Source organism: Gobius niger (assembly GCF_951799975.1).
Source record: "Gobius niger genome assembly, chromosome: 21".
Classification (NCBI taxonomy): domain Eukaryota; kingdom Metazoa; phylum Chordata; class Actinopteri; order Gobiiformes; family Gobiidae; genus Gobius; species Gobius niger.
In genome coordinates, this window is record NC_136872.1 from 16289352 (window position 1) to 16314803 (window position 25452).

The 25452-nt window shown below is 42.0% G+C and overlaps 1 protein-coding gene across 2 annotated transcripts; it reads left to right on the plus strand.

The window, feature by feature from the left end:
* The first annotated feature begins 551 nt into the window (after window positions 1–551).
* intu (inturned planar cell polarity protein) lies at window positions 552–25023 on the plus strand. Of its 2 annotated transcripts, none has more exons than XM_079580348.1 (17): window positions 552–763; window positions 4846–5393; window positions 7757–7842; window positions 11937–12152; window positions 17749–17867; window positions 18980–19069; window positions 19508–19585; window positions 19738–19921; window positions 20085–20138; window positions 20863–20925; window positions 21361–21567; window positions 21657–21749; window positions 22529–22942; window positions 23042–23136; window positions 23220–23409; window positions 23607–23749; window positions 24776–25023. In XM_079580348.1, the coding sequence occupies exons 1-17, from the start codon at window positions 681–683 to the stop codon at window positions 24885–24887; spliced, it is 2775 nt and encodes a 924-aa protein (XP_079436474.1). In that variant the 5' UTR covers window positions 552–680; the 3' UTR covers window positions 24888–25023. The 2 variants fall into 2 exon arrangements, with proteins under 2 accessions (XP_079436474.1, XP_079436473.1); XM_079580347.1 differs by lacking the exon at window positions 552–763 and adding an exon at window positions 2637–2859.
* The last annotated feature ends 429 nt before the right edge of the window (window positions 25024–25452 follow it).

Here is a 25452-nt window from a genome sequence, read left to right on the forward strand (position 1 = left end):
GGCTTTCATTGTTTATTTTCCTGTTGTGTTTTTGTGTTTCTTTTTGCTGTCCATACAAACATCTTTTTGTAACCTAATAAAAAATAAACAAATGGAAAAAAATCTTGCCGCGTTGTTTTTTTTCCCATTGCATTTTAGTCACATTTTTGCCATATTTTTTTTATTGCTTTTTGTTACTTTTGTGGCTTTTTTGTTGCATTTTCATCGCTTATTTTACTCACTTTTTCATCGTTTTTTTTTTTTTTTTCGTTTTTCTTTCGTTGCTATTTAGACACACTTTTTCATGACGCTTTTAGATTTGGGTAAAGCCAAACCGCAGAGAATGTGCTCGGTTCGGGCGGGGGTTAAGAGGTTAAAGCCGTAATGGTGGGCTGGCCCTTCACTTCGGGGAGAAAGGCGGGTTTACGCGCTTACTCCACCTGCCAAGAAAACCACACACAGGCTGAGCTGACAGACTGTAGCACAGACCAGAGCTGGGGGAACAGTTTCCAGACAACATCTTGCCTCGAGCGCATTATCTACTGTTTTTTTGTTTTTTTTAATGCAAATGAGTGTGAACGCCCCCTCGCTCATGCTCAAAAGTCGTGAAAAATACTCGGACGTTCTTCTTACCCTCTCGGTGTATTCACTTTGGAGGTAAGGCTTGCCTAATTCTTTGGGGAAGCCATGAAGCACCAATCATGTGCAACCTTTACATAGATGGAAGCTCTTTTTCTAAAAACTTCGAGGACTTTGACTCCATCCGCAGCGTTCTCCTCCACAGGTCAGTCAAACGCTTTTTATTCCCCTTTTTACAACAGCTCAGCATCAACACGACCCTGATCACGTGGTGGAGTTATTGTAGTAAATAATCGCCGAATAGCTGAGAGGATTTAAACAGTCTCGTGGAATCTGAAGCTATGATGTGACAGCTCAGTGCACTTTCATTATTGTTGCGCCCATATCTTCAGTGTCTTTGTGGCTTTATTAATATTTAAAGTGATAGTCTGGAGGTCTAAATGTAAAAAAACAAAAAAACAAAAATGTGAATGTGCAAAATCGACCACCTGGTTTTGCATTTTGATGTAAAGTAAGTACAAATGCAGTTCAATTATTGTTTGTAAAGTCCCTCCTTCCCGGATCTCAGCAACCAATCACAGTCTAGTATCCTCCCGCGTTGACCAATGAGATGAGCTTTTCCTGTGAACCAGCCTGTCAGATCCAATCAGGAGTGGAGGGGGAGGAGCTTGAGCGTTTACTTTCAAAATTCTGTTCCTGCTCGCATAATTTCGCAAACTAAGAAGGGCTTTCTGGTCCAAGAGGGGAGGAGTTTACTTTCACATTTCACCCAAACACTCCTCACTTTGCAAACTTACAGAATATCACTTTAATCATTGATGTGATCAAATTCTGGCACTTCACTGAGACCCTTTAACCTGAGCCGAGCGCATTGTCTCCAGTCCAGCTTTACCCAAATCTAGGTTTATTCTTGTCAGGAGAGCTTAAAGGAATAGGCCACCGTTTTTATATACTAAGATATGTTCTTACCTCACTTTAGTCGAGTTAATATATCCCCGTCTGGTCTTTGTCCGCGCGCTCTGTCACGCAAACGGAGCACATACGCAGCCTCTCCCATATGTGACATAGCTCCGAAAAAGCTCACGATAGAAGCTACCAAGCTCTTCCACGTGTTCCCTATTTAAATAAAGTTACGTGAAGTGTTTTCATGCGAAGTATATTTACACAGAAATGTAACGTGTCGATTTTATAAGCAAATAAAAAGGGGGACTATATTGTGAGGCGTAATGATACGAGGAGTAAAACGTCCGCGCAGTAACTCCTAAAGGTTATTGACGGAAGTGAGCGGGGGAAGTCTTTAGGAGTTACTACGCGGACGCTGTGCTCCTCGTATCATTACGCCTCACAATATAGTCCCCCTTTTTATTTGCTTATAAAATCGACACGTTACATTTCTGTGTAAATATACTTCGCATGAAAACACTTCACGTAACTTTATTTAAATAGGGAACACGTGGAAGAGCTTGGTAGCTTCTATCGTGAGCTTTTTCGGAGCTATGTCACATATGGGAGAGGCTGCGTATGTGCTCCGTTTGCGTGACAGAGCGCGCGGACAATGACCAGACGGGGATATATTAACTCGACTAAAGTGAGGTAAGAACATATCTTAGTATATAAAAACGGTGGCCTATTCCTTTAATATAGGCGAGTGGAAGGCCTCATTTGAAAGCTAAGACCCACAAAAGTGTTTTTTCCCCCCCTCGTATTGTCCCTTTTTTGTCGTATTTTTCTTTTTTTGTTGCGTTTTTCTAACTTTTTGTTTTGTGACTTTTTTGTTGCCTTTTCATCCTCATTTACGTTTCGCTTTTACATTATACACTTTTCAAGAAGCTTTTAGATTTGGATAAAGCCGAACTGGAGAAAATGCGATCTGTTCAGGTGGAGGCGGTTAAAGTTTTGGCATTTCGCTCGGAGCTCCATCCACTCACAAAACGCTCACTCGGATGAAATGCCAAGAATTTAGTGACTCCCTTGCTGCTGCTGCGGCAAGGCTTCGCTGTTGTCAGGGGCAACACAGCGTTCATCCAATCACAGGCTTCTGTTTTAACCACGTGGTATCACCATGGCGCCTCCTCCGCTGCTTCTGGCAACATGGCGTGGAAAAAAAAAATGCAATTTCGGCGCTCGATAATGTCTTGAACGGTCGCTTTTGCGGATTTTGCGGCACCTTAAAGTGCGGGAAATGGCGTCGGGTAGCGGGACACCGAGTCCAGTTATCCACAGACACCAAGTTAACGACGAAAAAGGGAGCGAACACGACAACACCAGCGATGGAGAGTCCTCAAGTTACAGTAGCGCCGAGTAAGAATTGCTAACTTTTTGCTCAGTCCACTTAACACTTTATTAGTTTGGGGTCTATACGAGTTGATTTGCTTCGTAACATGACATAGAATTAATGCAGTAGACGACCAACCTCTTCATAATCGCATGGGATTGAAGTGAGGCGTCTTTGGTGAACCACAGAGGGAGTGTCTTACCGCCGCAGCCTGCACTTTTCTTAGCTTTGAGGCATGTTTTCAATTTGGGAGGTAGTTAGCTTGTAAGTAAGCATTCATCTTATAATAATTGCACGTTTCATGTCGTCCTCAGTAATATGATAGTCGCCATTTGAAGTTGCACAACCACGAGGAACCTTTTGAGCTTTCCCCACTTCTGAAACAACACATCAGCTCGTATATATAACACGTATTTCAGTGTATTTGAACTGATGCTGGTTTTGTAGAGCATGTCCTTGTCTTGATTTTTCATTGACTTTATTCTGTGACACCGTGATAGAGACACGTGTGCCTGACGTACGAGTGCCTGTGTAGAGCGTTGAGAGAGTTAAGACTATACTTTCAGGGATCATTTCTATAGTTCTTGACTTGAGAAATGTGTTTCTAAAGTGTTTGGTCTCGCTAACCACGATGATGAGTTGGTGATACTCTTTCCTGAGCGCGAAGCAGGTAGAAAGACTTGGTTTATTCCTCATGCTTTCTACTCTTGATGACCGTTCACTGTTCCCCTCGGGGTTCAGCGAGGGAAGGGGTATGATCAGAGTGGTTAGGAAGCGTGTCTAAAGAAATACTGATGAATAGTTTAGATATAGTGCAGAAGGGCAGAGACATCATCATGACTTGTGTGTTGCCACTGATTAAAAAAAACTAGGGCTGAAAGGACTAATCGAGTATTGAAATAGTTGACAACTATTTTAGTAATCGATTAATGTTTTCTGGTTCACACAGACTCAAATAGAGCAAAAATGTAGTATTTTTTGATGAAAACCTACCTTGTTTTTCATTGTAAGGGTAAGCAGTGTTTTGTACATTGTAAATTTCATAAATATCTGTGTCTCATCCCATCAGAAGCAAAATTAGCGCCAAGAGCCTCCAACAAACATTTGCTTTAAGTTTCCTCCATCAACATGTCCTCAAACACTTTAGCTTTATGTGATAATTTTTTTCCCTACACCATTCACAGCCAAGCGATTAATCGTAAAAATATTCGATAGATTAATCGATGACAAAATAATCGTTAGTTGCAGCTCTAAAAAAAAACTTAAGTTCCTGAAAAACGACCACAATCGTATGTAAGGAAAACACAATTAAAATCTCTTAACATTAAAAAGTCCAACTTGAAGAATAATGTTCGCACCGTCCTCAAATTTTAACCCTTTAAAGGAGTTTGAAAATGTTAAAATTCTGTATCATCCTCCCCCTTCATGTTCCAGCCATGTCCTAATGTGTAGAATGAGCTCAGACCTGTTCACCACAACTGCCTCTAAAATCCTGCTCTGTTGCTCAAAAAGTTGTTACTTTGGGTCCGAAGTGTCGTCATGCACGAGCTTAATATAGAACCTGCAGTTACACGTAAGACCTGAGGTGGCAGTAGTGAGTATAAAATGACCAACCTGCATCTAGTCCCAGCAATGAAGAAAGGAACAAAAAAAAATGACAAAATACAAAAACAAGATGAAGAAGAGACAAAATTTTTTTTTAAAAATGTGACAAAATAAAAGTCAAAATCAGAGGCGTTGCTCTGGCCTAGAGGCTGAGGACTCCAGTGGAGGACCTTTTAGATTTGGGTAAACCTGAAGTGGAGAAAATGTACTAAGTTAAGGCGGGGCTTGAGGGGTTAAATATTGAGGAAGGTGCCAACATTATTCTTCCAGTTGGACTTTTTTCTAACAACAATTCAATGAGTACCGGTACTAGTTAAGAAGTGAAATGCTATTATCTGCACTGCCCTAAAGTCTTGAATCTTATGCTTTATTGTTGCATTTTTGTTACCATTCTTTTGTCAATGCAGTGACTTGGAGCCTGAGTGGCTGGACGACATCCAAAAGAACGGAGAGCTGTTTTACCTGGAGCTGAGCGAAGGAGAAGAGGAGCTAAAGCTGGCCCGGGCCAACGCGCATCAAGTGTCCACTAACCATGTCCGCTTTAGCGAAAAGGAAGCAGAAATCATCACGGAGCAGGGCAGGAAGCAGCGCGGCGGCTCTCGAGCCAAAGGCACCGCCACGCTTAAGAGACTGGCCAAGATTTTGCGAAGAAAGCGGAGATCAACTCTCAGGAAGGGCAAGGACGTCCCGGCGTCTATTTTGAAGAACCAGCCCGGACAGCGACACGGGGGGACCGTCCAGCAGCAGCTGAAGGAAGTGTGCGTCTACCTCAACCCCAAACGCCTGTCCGCCTCCTCGGTGCCTCTGTTCGAAGACGGGGGGCTGCTGGAGGCGCTGCTGGGGGTGATCCATCGTCCATCCTGGGACTCTGAGGGCATGAGACAAGAGGACAGGCTGACGGTGCACGGGCTGGTCCCAAACAGTCCCGCGGCCAAGTGTGGGGATTTTCTCATTGGTAAGAATTTGGTCTACTTTAAAGCCATGTTTCCTGCTATAGAGTGTGGTTATAACGTCAACTTACTTATTACATTCTAAGACAAGTAATCTATTAATGAACAATAAACAAACAAGTAACAGATGGGAAAGAGCCTCCAATAAGGAGTGTGCGTATTATAATAATGGAGCTTTGTGCAGGCCTTGATTAGAGGTGGGCAATAAATCATCTAGAACAGGGATGCCCAAAGTGGGGCCGACACAATTCTGTTGGCCCGCCAGAGAGTGACCTACTTTTGCTCTCTTCCATTCATTCTCAATGGTAAATATGGATGCAGTACACTTTTTGACCACCAGCGTCAAATTGGGGGCGCTGTTTCACACCTTTAGCAAAAGTTAAGGAGGGGGGAAGAGAACTAAGTAACTTGTTTACCTTAAGAAATCCTTTCCATAGTTCCTCTGGGGGTAATACACGTGTTAATGATATGATTCATCTCCCCCTGGTGTCTCTGGCCAGAAAACCACAATTGCAACTTGACTGCCAACGGACTGGAGCCACCAATACACACTAATAGAATCACGAAGAGGAAGCTAGCAGGCTAACAGGCAAAGCTAACTGCGGGCTAGCACCACTTAAACAGTATTTACAGCAAAGTTTGAGTGAAAAAAAATTGGATGAACAATATCCCTCCCTTTGTCTTTTCTGTCAGTGTAGTATTTACTCTCACGGACAATTAATGAGTAAAAAAAAACTGCAACATGCTTCGACACCTGCAGTAGCGCTTATGGCCTCTAGGGGCATGAATTACAAAAAATATAGGGGGAAAATGGAGCAAAAATATCGTTTAATCATCTTTATCCAGAAAGTCTCCACAACGTTCATTTTCATTTTCCAGCCCTGGGCTTGACATCACAATCTTGTTCTGTTTCTACATTTTGAGCCTAAATTTATCAGATATCGGGAGTTTTACCCTCTTTACTGCAGCTGCGGACAGATGTTTGGCTCCTCAATAAAGCACTGGTTGTACATGCTTTTTAAAGTTTGGCGTAAAACTCAGTCGTTATTTTCTCTTTTTGACCCACTGTAGTTTCAGTTCAGACGCCAAGTGCACAAAGCGATTTTCTTCTCTCTTCTTGGCTGATTCTTGTTGATTGTTTACACGCTGACAAAGGAATGCCCGTCGAGCTTTAACCCTAATGACTCGCGCTCACATAAGTTCCTGTTTAAGGAGGCATTTAACAAAACCAGCCAAACAATCAAAGTCGTTACATTCCAGATATAGCCGCGTTTCTCAGATTGTGGCGAGTTCATGCGCGCGTTAGGTCGACTCTGCCAGACGGCGGTGACGGTTTGTACTTTTTATACTGTTTCTGTCACTGTAGTGGATTAACCTCTTAGCCCCCACCTGAACCGAGCACATTATCTCCTGTTCGGCTTTACCCAGATCTAAAAGCTTCTTGAATAAAGCGTCAAAATAGCAATGAGAATGAGGATGAAAACGCAACAATAAACGGACAAAAAAACAGCAAAAGAGCCACAAAACACATGCCAAAAAACAACAATGAAAGCAATAAAAAAAGAGACGAAAACATGACTTAAGATTGATGAAAACGCAATGAAAAACAGCCGAAAACACAACGAAAAAGCAACAAGAAAATCAAGAAAACATGTAAAAAAAAACAACAACCAAAAAAGAGATTAAAACATGACTAAAAATGATGAAAAAGCAACATAAAAATCACAAAAAACGTGACGAAAATGAAACAAAAAAGCAAGAAAAAACCACAATAAAACAATAAACAATAAAAGCGATAAAAAAAGACAAAAACATGCCTAAATAGTAGGAAAAAGCAACATAAAAACCACAAAAAAGTGACTGAAAGGCAACAAAACAAAAAAAGGGACAAAAATGTGATGGAAAACTGACAAAAACACGACAACAAAGCGTCAGAAAAGTGATTGATAGGCAAGAAAAAAACATGGCAAAAAACAACAATAAGAGCAAGAAAAAAGAGACGAAAACATAACTAAAGAGTAAAGCAACATGCAAGCTACAAAAAAGTAACAAAATGTGATAGAAAACTGCCGAAAACACAACAATAAAAGACGATGGAAAACAACAAAAAACATGACAAAGATATGAAAAAACATAGTGACAACGTGGCAAAAAAAAAAAAAACAGTTTTACAGGTCTTAGCTTTCAAATGGGTAAAGCCGAACTGGAGAATATGCGCTCGGTTAAAGTACTATAAGATGGTGGTACACAAACTGACTGTTGCTCATTACATTGATTCATCATATATTTCTCTTATTGTGGACAAACGTTCTTAATCTGTACTCGATTGTTGTTTGGTCGACGATAGAAAATGTTTGTCTGGTTTCAGGCGACGTGCTCGTAGCTGTGGACGATGTCGATGTGAACTCTGAAAACATCGAGAGGGTTTTGTCCTGCATCCCTGGACCGACACAGGTCAGTAGTAAAAGCAAAGGCAGCAATAATCTGTACTCCTATGTGTAGTTATTAATTATTATGAATTATTGTTACAGGCCTAGTCCTAATCCGAGCTCCTTTACAACCTGCCCCCTCAGTTATATCTACATCAGGGGTAGGCAACGTCAGGCCCGGGGGCAAAAACCGGCCCTCCATCATCAAACTCTGGCCCTCGAGATGATTTTGAGAAATATTATGATCCAAGTCAGAGATCAAATGCCTGTTAAAGTACTCCAGAAATTTGAAAAATACTGCCAATTCCTTAAAATGTCTTAACAGAGCACCCTTTTAGGTCATAATCCTAAAAGAATACTCTAAAAATACTAAGAAATGACTTAAATCCAGGTCCGCTTCCTGGTCCTAGCATACCGGCTAATATGTGAGAAAAAAAACATTAAAAACTCTTTAATACTACAATCAATATTTCTGAAACTCAATGAGGAGTGACTGAACCTACTTATTTCTCAGACTCATTAGCCAAAAATGCCGCACCTACTGCTACAAAAGTAATATTTACTAAAGTCAGTACTTCCGGGGTTAGCGTAGCTGCTGCGCCATTAGCATTTATCTCCAATAAACCGGAAGTACCGATTTTGGTAAATATTACTTTTATAGCAGTAGGTTCGGCATTTTTGGCTACTGGGCCTGATAAATAAGTATGTTCAGTAACTTTCTGTTGAGTTTCAGAAATATTGATTGTGGTATTAAAGAGTTTTTTGTAGTTTCTCACACCTTAACCACTTAACAAACGCATTCTTGCCAATGGAACAAGTTTTTTCTTCATTCATTTATTTTTGTATAATTTCAAGTGAAAAATAAATAATTTTTACAGTAAAAGTTAATTTGTTTGATTTCCAGTGGGATTTATATTTGTGTCATTGGCATTGGTGTTTTTATCTGATCTTAGATTAGTTCAAACTGACTCAAATTTAACATAAAAAAATACTTTATTCAAGCGATTTTAAGTGATTCATCTAATTTAAGATGGACATTTTTCCAGTGTGTATAATGTATAACACTGGCATATGTAGAAAGTGATGCTTTACTTCAGTTGCTTCAATAGGAGGGTCTCTTGGTCTTTTGACGATGAAGAAAACCGGCCCCCCATCGAGCAAACTTGCCTACCCCTGATCTACATGATGTAAAAACCCCAATCATTTACTCTGAAAAACCTCCTTCTTCTTTGCCTCGCCTTAACGCTTGAACTTTGACATTGTGCTGCGCTAACTCACCTCTTCAAAACACATTTGCTTTGTGCGAGCTGCTAAGCCGTGTAAGGAGAGCAGCAGTGCGTGCCGTCTAACTTCGCAGAACCTTCAATTACAGCGAGATGATTCTTTGATCGGCGGCACAAATAGCCCTTTCCTCCAGCCGTGCGCTTTCACCGAAAAAAAAGTCCTGCATGAAAAGTAGGAATTTGCAAATGATAGAGAACATTTGGGGTTGATGGCAACACGGCGGTGCCACAGGAAGCGGACTTGTGTATTTGGAAGATGCAGTCGGAAACAACCATTCACAAAAACAGGAGAGGTTTTGGGAAAAATGCAGTTTTTTTGAAATGCCTGGTTTGACAATGACTCTCCAAATCCTTAAATAGAGTTGTTTTTCTGACAGAATAATTGTGTTGTATGTACAGTAACTATTCCCACAAAATTGTTCTGTGTGATTATAAATGTAGATGCTTTGCCACTGACTTTAAAAAACTCCATCTAAGTTTAACACACTCGAGCATTTTTGACCTTCTGGTGGGTTCATTTCCAAAAACCAAACGATTGGCTTTCTTCTCAAATCCTCACCACATTTCAGTTGTAAGAGAAAGAGATTATCACCGAGTTGAATAAACCAGACAAATTCACTGAAAGGTGTGTCTTAGGGTAATTTAACCACTATCCAGATCTTTAATAATAGACCCAGAATGATCCAAAATGGCGGCGAGCCCAGATGGAGGCGCCTGGTTCAGAGGCTGGTGACTGTGGTTAGAGCGGAAGGCACTCTCGAAGAGCGATGACTGGGTTAGAAATGCACACTCTCAGCTCCAGATAGTATAAGCTTCCTTTTTATTAAGTTCTTAACCCCTACTTTAACCAAGCACATTTTTTCCAGTTCAGCTTTACCCAAATCTAGAAGCTTCTCGGCTGAAGTTTACAACCTATGGACTGTATAAGCCGAGACCTACAGAACTGAGCGAATATTTTTCCTTGCGTTGTTGTCACTTCTATATCATTTTGTTTTACACTTTTTGACATGTTTTTGTTGCATTAGCCTGTGGTTCTCAACCTTTTGGAGCCACGACCCCCATTATAACAGTTAAAGGGGTTCGTGACCCCCCGCCCTGGTCACACCATGAGAAATAGGCACATAAGTCTACATAATTCTTAAAACAACAAAGTATAAAAACAAATGGCTAAAGTAAAATTCATCAAATTACGAACAAATAATGTCACTCTGGTAAAATAGCACTATTTAGGTTGAAAATCAATGTACGATCTATATCCTGATATTTTGTCCGCAAAGTGAGAGCTGTGCAATGTAATGTTAAGTCAAAGTTAAAGCCAGCGAGTAGTTTTATTGAAAAGCTCCGTAAGGCGCACATTTAAATAAATACAAATAAAAATCTAAATAGGTCAAACTTTTTCTGAGGGCAGCATTTATATATAAAGAGATAACAAGATAAAGAGCTCAGTTTAAGATAAACCTTTTTAAAGTTCATCTTGAGATGATCTGTTTCTTTTTGTTTACTTAATAGCTTATCTGAATTTGAAATATCCCGATATACACGATATGGTCTAATTCCATAATTCCATATCTCATTTAGAAATATATCGATATATCTTAAACACACGCCTCAGCCCCACATGCCCCTGCAACATGTAAACACAACCACGTGGAAACATCGCAAATGTTTGGAGTAGAAGACGCAGCAGCAACAGTTAGCGGCTAACAGTTTAGCATTATGACAGAAGTTTACAAAGAGATGGTGAACTGACAAACATCTGAACGACCTGCTCTGATGCAGCTGAAATCCTTGTGAAACGTCCTTTGTTTAATAATCAAATATCCACAGGAGCTGTCAGGTCTTTTTTCCCCTCATGATCACAACAGCACCGGAGGCTGTGAGGCGTTCAAGGGTTGCGGGAAAAACGTTCTGCCCTCTTCTCTCTCTCACCCATTTGTTGCATTTTTGTTGTGTTTTTTTTCACTATTTTGACTCCTTTTTTTTTACACAGTTTTTAGATTTGGGTAAAGCCGAACTGGAGAAAATGTGCTCAGTTATTCTCTAAAGGCAATCTCTTTCTATGCAGTTTTCAAATTACCTCTTTTTTTGTGTAAGTTGTGAAGTCAGTGTTCCAAAGTGGCAATTTACTTTATAGTCAACAATTTAACGGGCCAACTCTTTTATTTCTCCTTAAACAAAAACAATTCTGTGTTGAGTCGACCGTGTGATGCATTTGATTTCATACTGACTTTTATACTGAACTATTAAAAGACCAAAAATCAACTTGAAGTCCTAGACCAGTGGTTCTCAAACTTTTCACACACAACAAATGTCTCTCAAAACCAGACATGAGTATTATATTAAGACAGAATTTAAGCTTAATCAGGTCTAAACTAGTGATAACATCTACTACAACTGTAAATTCCTGGACGACAGAGAGCGTATTATCTGTAAAGCTGATTTGACTCTGCGAGAAGCCTGTGGTGCAGCTCCGGTCTGGTTCTGATTAAACCGACACAGACCTGGTATTAGTTTTCGCTGCTGTTTTGGTTTTGGACGTCAGCGTCAGTCACTCTCTCTCTCTCTGCTCTCCCTGTGTTTTCTCTGATTACATAATGACTGCAGTCGTCTTCCTTTTGTTGTCATGGCACGTTTTACAGCCCACAAAAACGCTCTCGGGCTGGACCGGGGCCAACACGCTTCCCAGAACTCATTCTTTTCATTATTAAAGCCATGAGAAGATAGCGACCGACTTAACAATCTTCACTCTTGTTTTACTGAAGGTTTTTTTTGTGAGATTGATATGTATTTTGAATGGAGAATGCAAATTTAAACTTCTCTGTCTTCTTTTTTTTAGGTGAGGTTGACCCTTGAAACCCTCATCCCGGTGAGCAGCGCCGGGGTGGAGGACGCGCTCGAGGCCCGCAGGATTAAAGGGTCTCCTCCGGTCAGTCAGCTGGTGCGTCTGCTGTGGGGGGAGGACACGGCCGAGTTACAGATGTCCATCGAACACATCCCACACATCGTCATGTACCTGTCGCTCAAACTGGACTCGGCTTCTCCACAGGACGAGGTCAGTCACCTCTAACACAGCTCTTTATATTATCTATCTCTGTGTGATGGTGGGGTGAGCTGTGCTGCGAAGTGGGAGCGCAGAAGGAACTCATTGGGGAAATTGGTGAAGCAATGTACTGTATGAACTGGTGCCACGGCACTTCGAGTATTTGCAGCGGAAGATTGGCTCAAAACACTCTCACGTATGTTTTTGATGAGGGAACAACAGCAAGGGAGGGAACAAAAGCTCTAAAAAGTCAATGCATGATTTTCTCCCTTTGTAGGCTGTGTGTTATTTAGGTTTTTACAACTGCTTTACCTCCTGTAACCGCCACCTTAACGTGGTGGAGGGGTTTGAGCACCCAAATTATCCTGGAGCTCTGTTGTCGGGGGCTTGGTGCCTCTGGCAGGGTCTCCCATGGCAAACAGGTCCTAAGTGACGGGTCAGACAAAGAGCGGTTCAGAAGCCCCTTATGAGAGACCAACAGGCCCGGTTAAAATCGTGAGGCCGTCCTCCCGTGGACCTACCACCTGCAGGAGGAGCCATAAGGGGCTGGTGCAATGTGACCTGGCAACGGAAAAGTAAAAGAAGATGGATGGATGGCTGGAACTGCTTTCCACACCTTGGCCTTTGTATTTTCTGCAATGTACATAAAATAATGCACTGTATCTTTATTATGAATGGTTCATGAGGCACTCGCAGCGCTTTAGAGGAGGGATCCACTCACCCGTTCACGCTCTCATTCATACACCAGTGTACACAGACAGCGTGCACCTTCAGAAGGCGGGATTCGAACCCTCAACCTTCCGATCATGAGTCGACCCGCTCTACCAAGATGCACTGCCTGACCCCGCAACCTGGCGAGATATCAGTCACCCACACTATGGCAGCAGCAGAAAACTCAAACAAGTCAGATGTGTTTATTTGGAGGAGAGAGAAAGCTTTTTTCCAATCAAAAACACATAAACAGGCCACCGTTTTTCCACACTGAGATATGTTCCAACCTGAGCTTAGACGAGTTGATGTATATCTGGTCTTTGTGCGTGCACTCAGTCACACATATAGACCAAAGACGTTGTTAGCATTTAGCCTCTCCCAGCATATTCCTATAGCTCCAAACTGGGGTGAAGAGAAGCCACCAAGCTGTTCCTTTGTAGCTTAGGAGCACTTTGACTTTATAGCGGACGTCGAGGTAATAAGGTATTATTATCTGGACTCTGTCGTGACTAATCCATGTGTGAATATGATGTTTTTACGCTCCTCTTTTAGAACGTGATGAATCCTGGCACTGTCATCTTGGAATATGCCTGTTCCCGAAATCCATGAACGGAATAACCTGATCACTCGGCTGATCTCATTCTTTGGGCACATTGTGTTGCTCAATCTAGACCCGACTAACTGCAGTAACCCCAGATCATAACAAACATGCTCTGTCTAAACATGAAACCCTAAAACACTGTCGCTCAAATTCATCACACCACCACTAACGGTGGGTGATTTTTACCCGAGATAATACATCCGATAAAAAGTCATCAAAATCTATCAAAACAATACATGAGACATTTGCTCTTTTATATTAAACTGTGTCATGTCTGATAAAATGAAAGAAAAGCATCATGAGAGGACCAGATAAAAATGTTCCAAAATTACTGGAAAATTAGGAATATGGGAACAAAAAAATCCTAAAAAATAAAATAATGAAGATGGAAACTTGGTTGTTGGTCCACCCATTCCTGGGATATGTGAGACTTCCCTGGTGAAGGCTCAGTGTCCTTGGCACAAACAGCCGCAGGAGAGAGAAACAAAATTTGTCATATTTTGAATGTGTATAAATGACCAGCTGACTAAAATAACTATGTGTTACTCACTTGCTGGGAGGCCAGAGACACCGACTCTGCGACAGGAGCAAAGCAAAGTAAATGTGGCAGTAATGAATGTCAGGAGAAAAAGATGGGTGTCCGCACAACTAAACAGCTCCCAAAAAGGTATTTATTAATTACTTACACCGTATGTAACGTTTCGGGCCCTTCCTCAGACATGAGGGGCCAAAGCCCGAAACGTTACATACGGTGTAAGTAATTAATAAGTACTTTTTTGGGAGCTGTTTAGACACCCTTCTTTTTCTCCTTGTGTTCTACTTTGATCCTGCACACTATTCAGACTGGATGTGCGTGTTTTTTGTTTTTCTAATAGTAATGAATGTCAACCTTGAAAGGGGGCAAGACTGCCTGATTAATACACAAACCCTACCCTACCTTCTATCACTATCGCTGGGTGAAAATGACCCGGACATGTGCCTGTAGGACAAAGTGTGTTTTGGATTAGGAAAACACCCAGGCCATCAAAGACGAGGCAGAAGCCCAGAGGCCCAGGACACTGTATTTGCTCGAGTGGATTTCTCTGAGTGATAGTTATTGGGATATGGGCTCTATATCAATCCACAGATGAAGGATTGCTTCTGGTTAAAGATTAGTTATCATCTATCCTAAAATAGGCAAGAAAACCCCCGCTCTGATGATACAATCTTAACATTAACTTTAGCATTAGCAGGCGAAGGTCTCTTACGTAACAAACTGATGAAAGCGCATTGCAAAACCAGCGAATGTAAAATGACAAATAGCCCAGACTATGAGCTGGTGGTGATGTCCAGTCTCGGCTGTGCACATAGTTTTCCATTCGCGCTGGAAACTGAAGGGGTTTTGGTGAAACTCGATCATGGTTTGTGGTCCAGGAGCTCAAGGCCAAGAAGCCTCATAAAACGGCATTTAAAAAGGGAAAGTACAAGGAGAAGAGTCGTCTGGGTTCCGTCATGTTAGGCATATAGTGAATGCTATAGAAAAAAAATCCACAAATTGGTTGTAAAAACAGTCAGAAATGCATCACGTGGAGAGTGTTTTGGACAGTGACCATTGAATAAACTGCTACTGAAAGGAAACAGAAATCATTTTATCCCCCTTAGATTTTCTTGGCCACAGAATCCTTCAGCTTTTTTGATCCAACAAACAGATTTAGGAGGAAACGCTAAAGGAAGGAAATGCTTTTTGGACCTTTTTACTGATAGATTTTCCGAACTGCTAACTGTTGTGAGTAGTCAATGCCTTTTTTTTTCGGTATACAGTAAATTAGAACCACATAATACTTTCTCTTATTGCTCTAAACATCCTGGTAAACCACATGCTCTTTAAAATGCTACGTCGCCAAGTGCTAATCCATTATGGTCTGTTTTCTGCATTTGTTGACTCCTGCAGTATGTTATAATTACAGTCTGTGGGCAGTTTTTTGACTCTCGGTGCTTCTTTGCTTCATGTTTTCAGCTGAGATGCGGAGCTGAGTTGATGCAGAGGTGGTTTCGTCTGGAGCCACAGAGGCCCGCAGTTGATTTTATAAATGGCAGTTCGTGGACTAAGACCCTTAGATTCCTTCAGTCCTGTGGTTGATATTAAATAAATCTTCATGCGACTTGTAACAAAAGGACACCGTTGAGAAATATGGGACAAATATGAATAAGAATCAGATCAGAAATAGAAGAGTCTGCTCCAACTTTTGACTCTTCCTTTAGCAATTTAACCTCTTACTACTCCACCTTAACCAAGTGCATTTTCTTCAATTCAGCTTCACCCAATTCTAAAACGTTGAGCTCATTTGAAAGCGAAGACTTTTTTTTATTTTGTCACTTTTTTTTGCCATTTTTATCACCTTGTCATTGCTTTATTGACTGATTTAAACTGATCTAAATGGATCTTTTTCCTTGTGTTGTTGCTGTGTTGTCATTGGACTTTTGCTACTTTTTCAATGTTTTTGTCACTTTTTTGTTGTTGTTTTTTTGTCACTTTTGTATCTGATTTTTGCCACTTTTATAGTTGTATTTCAATGCTTTTTCGTCACTCTCTTGTTGCATTTTTGACCCATTTTTGTCAGTATTTCATCTGATATTTGTCATATTTTTCATATTTTTTGTCCCTTTTTCTGTTGTGTTTTTGCGGCTTTTTGTCACATTTTCATTGCTTTTTTGAGTGATTTAAGCTGATCTAGATTGATATTTTTCTCTGTGTTGTCATTGAATTTTTGGTTCTTTATCATTGCTTTTTCGTCACTCTTTTGTTGCTATTTTGGGGCTTTTTCTATTGCATTTTCGACCCATTTTTGTCCATTTTTTCCATTGGATTTTTGCCACTTTTTCATATTTTTTGTCTCTTTTTCGGTTGTGTTTTTGTGGCTTTTTTACTAATTTTTTGTCACTTTTTGTCACCTTTTTTAATGCTTTTTTGAGTGATTTAAGCTGATCTAAATGTATCTTTTTCCTTGTGTTGTTGCCATGTTGTCATTGAATTTTTGCTACTTTATTAATGCTTTTTCGTCACTCTTTTGTTGTTATATTGGGGCTTTTTCTATTGCATTTTCGACCCATTTTTTCCATTGGATTTTTGCCACTTTTTCATATTTTTTGTCTTTTTTTCTGTTGTGTTTTTGTAGCTTTTTTTTTACTTTTTCACCTGATTTTTGTCACATTTTTCATATTTTTTTAGTCACTTTTTTGCTGTTGTCTTTTGGTCACTTTTGTCTCTGATTTTTGCCACTTTCTGGTCACTCTTTTATTGTGTTTGTATCACGTTTTCATATTTTTTTGCCCCTTTTTTTGTCTGTTTTTTTATTCCTTTCGTTTTTGTCGGAATTTTGACATTTATATTCCGAGGCTTTTAGATTTGGGTAACGCCAAACTGTAGAAAATGTGCTCGGTTCAAGTGGGGGGTTTGACGTCTTTTCGTGCTTTATAAACCCTCTTCTCTATACTTCCCTTCTTAAACTTTGCCCATAGACTTTTTGCACAGCGCAGCACTGTTTCCCCGTGGCAGCAGACGGCTTTGACAGGAGGCAGCGGGCTATTTCTTGGCCGTTTATTCGCCTTTATTGTTGAAGCCAAGACTTCATTCACGTCTTCAGCCTCACCACCCACCGCTCTGCCCTCTGGCTTCCCGACCGCTTTCCCTCTTCCAAAAGCCGCCAGTTCCTGCATGGAATACTAATCTCACGAAGAAGAGTGAATCTGAATTGGCCTTTCTACTTTGTGGGATACTACGGGACCAAAACACTACAACTACCCAATAAATCTTTCTGTCATTATTTAGCTCGTCTGACGTGCATTTCTTTTAACAGCCAATTCATTTTTAGTGTTTCGTATCCCACATGAAACCACTTTGACATGAGCTGGAGGAAACCAAACACATCCATTCATTCCTGTGTTGTCCATAATTGAATATTACATAAATCTGGGTTTAAGAGGCATTTTCCAGTTGGTGGCTTAAACCAGATGTTTTCTGCTTATTCTCTGAGATGAAATGTGGTAATTTTTACCATTACTTGCATAAAGATTTAAGAGATAGACCAATATATCAGGCCAATATGAGCGATTCTTAGATAATCAGGCCTTAGGGTATTGGCAAAGTTGATGTTTTGTTCAAGTAGACTTATTTGAACGCTTTTGCAGCATCAGCGTCAGGTCACATGAACTGTACCTTCAAAAGCTGTTTTTAGCGGCGCTATATTACGAGAAAAATCTGATTTTGGTTGTACTGTCTCTTAGTAAATCAACTGAATTAACTGATGTGTGTTGTAGGAGGAGATTTTGTACCAGTATCCCGTGTCTGAAGCGTCCCGTCAGCTCAAAGGCGTCAGGGGCATCTTTCTGACCCTGTGCGACATGTTGGAGAACGTCACTGGAGGCCAGATCCTCAGGTACAACACGCTGATGTGTAATTACACTGGATACAATGAGCTAGATGTAGCGTTTAAAGGAACAGGCCACCGTTTTTACATACTGACATGTGCTCTTACTACCAGAGCTTAGACGAGTTGATGCGTATCTGTCTGGTCTTTGTGCTGTTGTTTGCATTCGGCCTCTCGCAGTATATTCCTATAGCTCCAAACGGGGGTTAAGTTGGAAGCGACCACGCTCTTCCACGGGCACAAAGACCTGACAGGTACGTATTAACTCGTCTAAGCTCAGGTAAGAACATCTCTCAGTTTGGAAAAACGCTGGCCTGTTCCTTTAAACAGATTCTTGGTACATTTGATTTCTATAAAGCCTGAAAGCCCAATGTCTCAACAACAGTCGTTAGCAAACATGAAGCACATATGGAGCTTAACCTCTTCCTCCCCACCTGAACCAAGCACATTTTCTCCAGTTCGGCTTTACCCAAATGTTTTTGTCACATTTTTGAAGCGTTTTTGTCTCTTTTTGTCATGTTTTTGTCACTTTTTTGTCACTTTTTGTCATATTTTCGTCTCTTTGTTTTTTACTTTTTTGTCGTGTTATCGTCTCTTTTTTGTCACTTTTTAGCCATATTTTCATCTCTGTTTTGTCACTTTTTTGTCGTGTTATCGTCTCTTTTTTTGTCATGTTTTCTTGCTTTTCCTGCATGTTTTTTGTTGCCCTTTTCTCGATTTTTGTTGGGTTTTTTCATCACGTTTTTATGTCACTTGTTTGAAGCATTTTTCTCATGTCTTCGTCTCTTTTTTGTTGCTTTTTCATTGCTTTTTTTGGTGCTCTTTTGTCGTGTTTTCGCCACATGTTTGTCACTTTTTTGTGGCTTTTTGTTGGGTTTTCATCACTTTTTTGAAGCCTTTTTGTCACGTTTTCATCACTCTGCAGAAAAAGCGCTCCATTCTGGCAGGAGGTTAAGAGGTTAAGACTGGACTTGTAACTTTTGGACAAGAGCCAATGTACCAGTGTATTAAACCTGAAAACGCAACCATCATTTCCTGGCATTTGGCATATTTGTACGTTTTCAAGAGTAACCACTGTTGCAAAACCTTTATTTACAGAGACTTGTTTTGTCCGTCCACAGCTCGTCTCTGCTGCTCGGGAAACATCTGGTGCATGTGGGCTACTGGAAGGAGAACAACAACCTGCTGGTGATCGGGCTGCCCGCCGAGAGGTAGAACAACACATCATCGGTGCTGTGATAAAAATGCAGAGGGCAACAAAACCCAGGCAATACAGAGTGTAGCGTTTCAGCAGAAGAAGAGGAAAGTACTGCCTGATGCAAAATACTTCTTGAGGTATATTTTTGATGAGGAAAAGTTGAAAGATTCAGATACATTGTGCTTGATTTGGACGTTTTCAAAAGCAGACGATCTGGTAAAACGTTTGGGATTTTGTTCAGTCGCCCGCTGCACATTTTATTGTCTGTGGTTCCCGAGATGAGTCACTAACCTTCCCTGGTTTTCCATTCAAACTCACTCATCTATTTAAGAGGTTTGTAAAAGGACAATAAAGAGAGAATGCTTGGTTTGTCTGGTGGTATTAGACAGTAGTAAGTTTTTTTTACTGAAACTGTATGTGAGTCTGGATTGACATGTCCTTGTTTCTCCAGGGTTCCTCTGCTGTATCTGCAGACGGTCGTGGGAGACGTAGTGAGGACTCTAAAAGTCATGTACAGCTCTTTGGACAGGTTCGGCAGAAAACCCATTATGTCATCTCTGTTTAGAATAGATACAAATATAACAAAGTTCATCAGAGGTTATAAGTGTGGCTTTTTAGTGTTTAGAATCCTTCTTAACCCTTTTTTTCATTAACATTTTATCTTCATGGCTTAATCCACAGTGCCTTCTGTGCGGCGGACCATGCGCCCCGCTTGGACCACTTCTTCTGCCTGTTCTTCCAGCAGCTGATCCAGCCCTCCCGTCTCAGAGAGGGGCACACAACGCCCCCTCCTGACCTCTCCGGGACGCTGTTCCTGGAAGGGCTGCCTGCTGTACAGTGGCTCACTCTGCCTCCAGAAATCAAGGCCAGTATCTAGGAAATTTAAAGTCTGTTACGTAAGCACTGTGATTTACAAGTCAGAAGATCAGTGACTGTGTACTAGATTCATGATGTGTGACTCCATTTATTGTCGCCCTCTAGTGGCCATTTTGTGTACCATCATCTCAATGTTTCCTCTTGTTTTGCAGATGGAAGTGGACACTGTTCTCTCTGACTTTGAATCATCTGACTTTGGGGAAATGGTAGGCTGCCTTTGTCCCCGTCCCGACCCGTGTTCAGGGGCGGACTGGGACTGTAAAACAGCCCTGGACTCTGACCAGCCTGGCCCAAATTACCACCCGCCTTAACGGAGCGTGTTTTCTCCAGTTTGGCTTTACCCAAATCTAAAAGCTTCTCGACTGGAGAGGAACAGTGTAACACCTCATTTGAAAGCTGAGACCTACAAAAGTGATTGTAGCTTTTTGTCAAGTCGCCTCATTCTTTGTGATATTTTTGTTGTTTTTTCATTACTTTTTTGTGGCTTTTTGTTGTGTTTTTGTCACATTTTTTCCATAATTTTTTGTTGTGTTTTTGTCACATTTTTTCTATAATTTTTTGTTGTGTTTTTGTCACTTTTTCTATAATTTTTTGTTGTGTTTTTGTCATGTTTTTGTGGCCTTTTTGTTGCTTTTTTCGTTGCTTTGTTGTGTTTTTGTTGACTTTTCATCACATTTTTTGTTGCTTTTACAGCACATTTTCGTTTTCTTTTCATCCTCTTTTTTGACACTATTTTGATGCTTTTCTTTTTAGCTTTTAGATTTGGGTAAAGCTCGGTTAAGGCGGGACCGGTGGCCCTAGAGCCAGTGGCCCTTCTGTGCTCTTCCAGAATGGACATATGGCCAGTCCGCCCCTGGCCCGTGTTCATAATAAAAATAGCGTTTGAACTGAAGCCTGTCCCGCGCCTAACGTTGTGCCTTTCCTTTACAGTCTGAAGACTACTTTGGTTTGAGGAGAATGTATGTGATTCTTGGCTCCTGTTTGTTTTATAAGGTACATGTCACACTCACCTCGGGCTGGAAACTCGCTGCTGCCTCGGCCAAAGTTTTGAAAAGCATAAATCAGTAAAATAAGCCATAAAGAATAAGAATAAATCTATTAGTAACGCTCTAGTCTTTCGTCATAGCAAGACGTGTGGTCCAGGGTTTGATTCCTTTGCTCTGCTGGGAGTTTCTGTGTGGTGTCTGCATGTTCTCCCTGTGACTGCTGGTTTCCTCTGGATGAAAACATGTACAACAGGATCCCCTTCTCTGTTAAATATGGATTTTCAAAAAGCTACTTAAGCTATCATCCTAATTTATGAGCCTTTTGTATAAACAGTTGTGACTTTTTGATTGACTAGACTTCTTCGCCTCCTGCTTTCCACACGCACCTGCAACATTCTCAGCAAAAATACTTGGCATTCAAATGTTTTCGTTCTCCTTTCAGTCGTATTTAATCGCGAACCACTTGCCCAAAGAGGACCTGCTGGACGTGAGCCTGTACTGTCAGCACTACTGCCTGCTGCCGCTGGCCTCGGAGCGGAGGGTGGGGCAGCTGGTGATCTGGAGGGAGGTGTTTCCACAGCAGAGAGCAGCAGCCGCCCCGGGATACAGCACGCCGCAGGGGAGATACTTCCTGCTCATCGTCGGACTGGTATGGAAGTTTATAAGCAGCACATAGTGGTTAATAACACTCCAGCTATTTTGACTTATGTATTACTGTGTGTGATATCTGTCCCTCAGAGACACTTCATGCAGTGTGTGCTGTTGGAGGCTGGAGGCTGTGCGTCTCCTGCTGGGGGCTGCCCAGGACCTGACTCCGTTTATGTCGACCAGGTTTGACTTTTTAAATCAAAGTGTTTCTTGTCGTTTTATTTAAGTTGACGTGTCGTAAACCAGGAGAGGAACTGCTGAGAACTGCACTGTGCATAAAGTGTGAAGTTGTTTTGTGGTGACAGGTTTGTTATCATCTGACTGACAACTGACTGGTACATTATGTTGTTATATTGCTCTGAACAGTAGTGAGGTCAGAGGTCACATCGCCTGTCTCTGCTTTAGGAGCTTAAGTCCTGGCCCTGACAATTTACTTATGTCTCTAACCTTCACTCAAAGGGGGATGTTATGCAAAAAAGCCTTTTTAGAGTTTTTTACCATGTTCCAAAGTTATTCTCTTATCAAAAGCATACCTGGAGTTGTGTTTTGAGCCACTTGCGCATCTTTGAACATTCTCCAGTGACTATTAGTCTATTAGTAGTGCGATTCCAATGGCAGCTCCCAAAAGGCTCTTCCTGTCCTACATATCCAGGAAATGCTTTCCTCACCTCTCGATCTCTTGCTAAACTTAATCATTTCATAAGAAATTAAAAACATTCACCATAGTTCACTACAGCTTAGATTATTCCCTTCTTCTTCTTCTTCTTCTCTCTCTTTACTGAAACAGCTGATCAGCGAATAGGAGCAAGGGATAAATACCAACTACCTGCAAAATACATAATGAAGCTCTGTCCCTGCTCTCTGTGCTAAAAAATAGAAACATGTTGTTAAATTTGGGGACAAGATCCAAGACGTGCTAATCAGAAAGGATGGAACTCTTCACCCTGCTCTGTTCCTCTCAGGTGAAGGCCACTCTGCTGCAGTTGGAAGTGCTGGAGGGGGGTATAGAGGAGCGCCTCAGCGCCCCCGCGGCTCCGTGCCTGTCCTGCGCAGACTGGTTCCTCCCCGCGTCCTCTGCCCGGGAGCGCCTGGACAACCTCGCCTCCCCCGTCCTCAGCAAACTGGCGGGGGCCGTCAAAGGCTCGGGCGCCCGGGGTCGCGGCCTGTTCGGGGAGAAGTCGCGGAAGCCCAGCCCTCAGAGGAGTCTCTCGGACAGCGGCAGCGAGGGGCAGGAGGGCAGTGTGGGCGGGACGTCGAGGGCACAGGGGCTCAGTCCACGCTCCACCCCGGACTCAGGCCGGAGGTTCGGGGTCAGACGAGACTCTCTGGGGTCCGGGGGGTCTGATGGGAGTGGAGGCAGCGGGGGACTGTTCAAGGTAGGTTTGGTCTTTGGATCACACCCAAGACAGTTTTCAATATTGCTGATTAAACTCTTAGGAGAACCACAGTCTTATGTTATGTCTCTTTCTCCCCAGAGCCCCAGGAGTAAGCATCCAAACCCCTTTTACCTGGGCACCTTGAAGAAAACTCTGACTGAGCGAGAGACAGAGGACATGTATGACACCATTAAGTGAGTGAGGCCAAAATTACCATCTCTTTTCACCTAGAACTAAGCTTTAATGCCGTTTTATTTGCCTATCATCCCCCTTTTAGACTGAGCAGTGGCGCGGAGAACACGTTGTTTCACTTCCTTCTGATGGACAGCGTTCGGGGCGTGTTCATCGCTCCCACTCACAGAGAAGTGTCCCAGCTCAGCGGCTCCATCCACCCCCAGCTCATACGCAACTTCCACCACTGCTGCCTCTCCATCCGGGACGCCTTCAGACAGAGCCTCCCGCACAAGGTGAGTCGGGAGCTGGGGTGTTTTTATATCCCCCAAATTAACCTCCGCTAACGCAGTAGTCCATAAATCCTGGCCCGCAGCCTCTCAGCTCCCGTTTACTTTGCGCCGGGCGTCATTAATCTCCCGTGTTTGTCCTGGACCTCTCTCCCCCTCGTGTGGACGTGAGCGCTGAGCCTGTGTTTGCGTTTCTGTCCCAGGGCAGGCGGGCGGGCGGCAGACCTCAGCGCGGAGGGTGGGGTCTGGGTCCTGTCAAGGAACATGGGGTTCTGTTCCAGTGTAAACCCCAAAACTGGACCGACCAGAAGAGACCCGCGCCCACCATGACCTACTGGGTTATAGGGTAGGTCTGACTCCTGTGTCTAACGCTGTGACATAATAATGGACAGGAATGCGGTTTTGGTTCAAAATATTATTACGTTTTATACGATTCTTATGAAGTTGAGTCTTTACACACATCTGCACCTAAAACTTTTATTTTTTTTGGACTTTAAAGCAGTACTAAGTAACTTGTTTACTTTAATAAAACCTTACCTTCCCAGTGTTAATGGGATGTTTGGGGGGTCTTTCATCTCCCCCTGGTGTCTCTGGCCAGAAAACCACAATTGCAACTTTGCTGCCTCTGAGTTGGAATCACCAATACACACTAATGGAATCACGACGAAGATGCTAACAGGCTAACGGGCAAAGCTAACTGTGGGCTAGCACCACTTAAACAGTATGCAGCCAAGTTTGAGTGTAAAAAAGGATCTCCATTGTGTAATTGGATGTACAATCTCCCTCTCTCCCTTTGTCTTTTCTGTCAGTGTAGTATTTACTCATGGACAATTAATGAGTAAAAAAACGCAACATGCTACGACACCTGCAGAGGCGCTTATGGCCTCTAGGGGCACGAGTTACTTAGTTCTGCTTTAAGTAAATTCAACCTGAATAGACTGGACATACAAAAGCAGCGATGAGAAAGATTTATTGGTATATATATTTATAGGGATCAGACCCCGGCAGTCAACATCGATATAGATTAAAGTTAGTATGGATGGGTAGGTTAGCGTTAGGGATGGCTTCCCCAAACGTGGGACTGAGGGCGAAGTTGAAGGTGTGACAATCGCTGGAGATAAGAGACACTGAAATCAGTCTTCCAGGTTGAACTTACGCCTTGGCTTCATAAGATGCATTAGTGAATTCTGAGGAAGAACTACTGCACATGTTCTGACAGCTTCTAACCTTCTTGCTAAGCACTATTTCCGACCTGGCTCATCAGTTTCCCAAACCTTTCACCAGTTTTTGCGTGAGTCGATTGCTATTGTGATATTGGGCTGTTGAATTGAATGAAACCCACTCCTCTTGTGTTTGTTTGCTCTTTTTAAAGGCGGATGTTGCTGGAGCCGGTGCCGCAGGAGTTTTACGTTTGTTTCCACGACTCTGTCCCCGAGATCCCGGTGGAGATGGCCTTCAAACTATCCTTCGGTCTGAATTTGTGAGATCGTCTCAACAAGGAAAACTGCATAATACTCAGGAAAATACTTGCGACTTAAGTGCTGATGACTATTTTGGTCACCCTCGATACAACTGACTCTTCAACTACAACTCTTGTACTGGTAACTGAAAGCATGAACGATACATATGATGTTAAAATTAGTTCTTTGTTTCATGCAAGTGTTGAGTTTACAGTAGAACAAGGCGGTGCTACGAGATATTTTTCACCCTAGAGCAGTGATTCCCAACCAATCTAGATAAGAAAGTGATGACATTTTATTTTATATTGATTAATACCTTTATCAACATTGTATTTTTATTGAAATTACAACAAATGTCTTCCCTTTGCCTTCCTTGTTGCCGATCCTCTGGTAAAACAAAAAAGCTTACAGAGAGAATAAAGTTGGGAACCACTGATCTACAGCAATAACGTCTACACTTGAAATATCCATAGGGACTGTAAATAAGTGAGCGAAGGTAACGGGGAAAAAGGTGTGATAACCAAAGTGGCCTTTTCAAATAAACAAGGTGAAATAACCATTAAGTAAGAGAAAAAAAAGATACCTCAAG

Excerpts from the sequence above, each read along its gene's own strand:
- intu (XM_079580347.1), top strand. The coding sequence starts at position 2,741 with ATGGCGTCGGGTAGCGGGACACCGAGTCCAGTTATCCACAGACACCAA. Across the intron at positions 22,943-23,041 it reads GCAGCGGGGGACTGTTCAAG|AGCCCCAGGAGTAAGCATCC; the intron begins GTAGGTTTGGTC and ends CTTTCTCCCCAG. Across the intron at positions 23,410-23,606 it reads GACAGAGCCTCCCGCACAAG|GGCAGGCGGGCGGGCGGCAG; the intron begins GTGAGTCGGGAG and ends TTTCTGTCCCAG.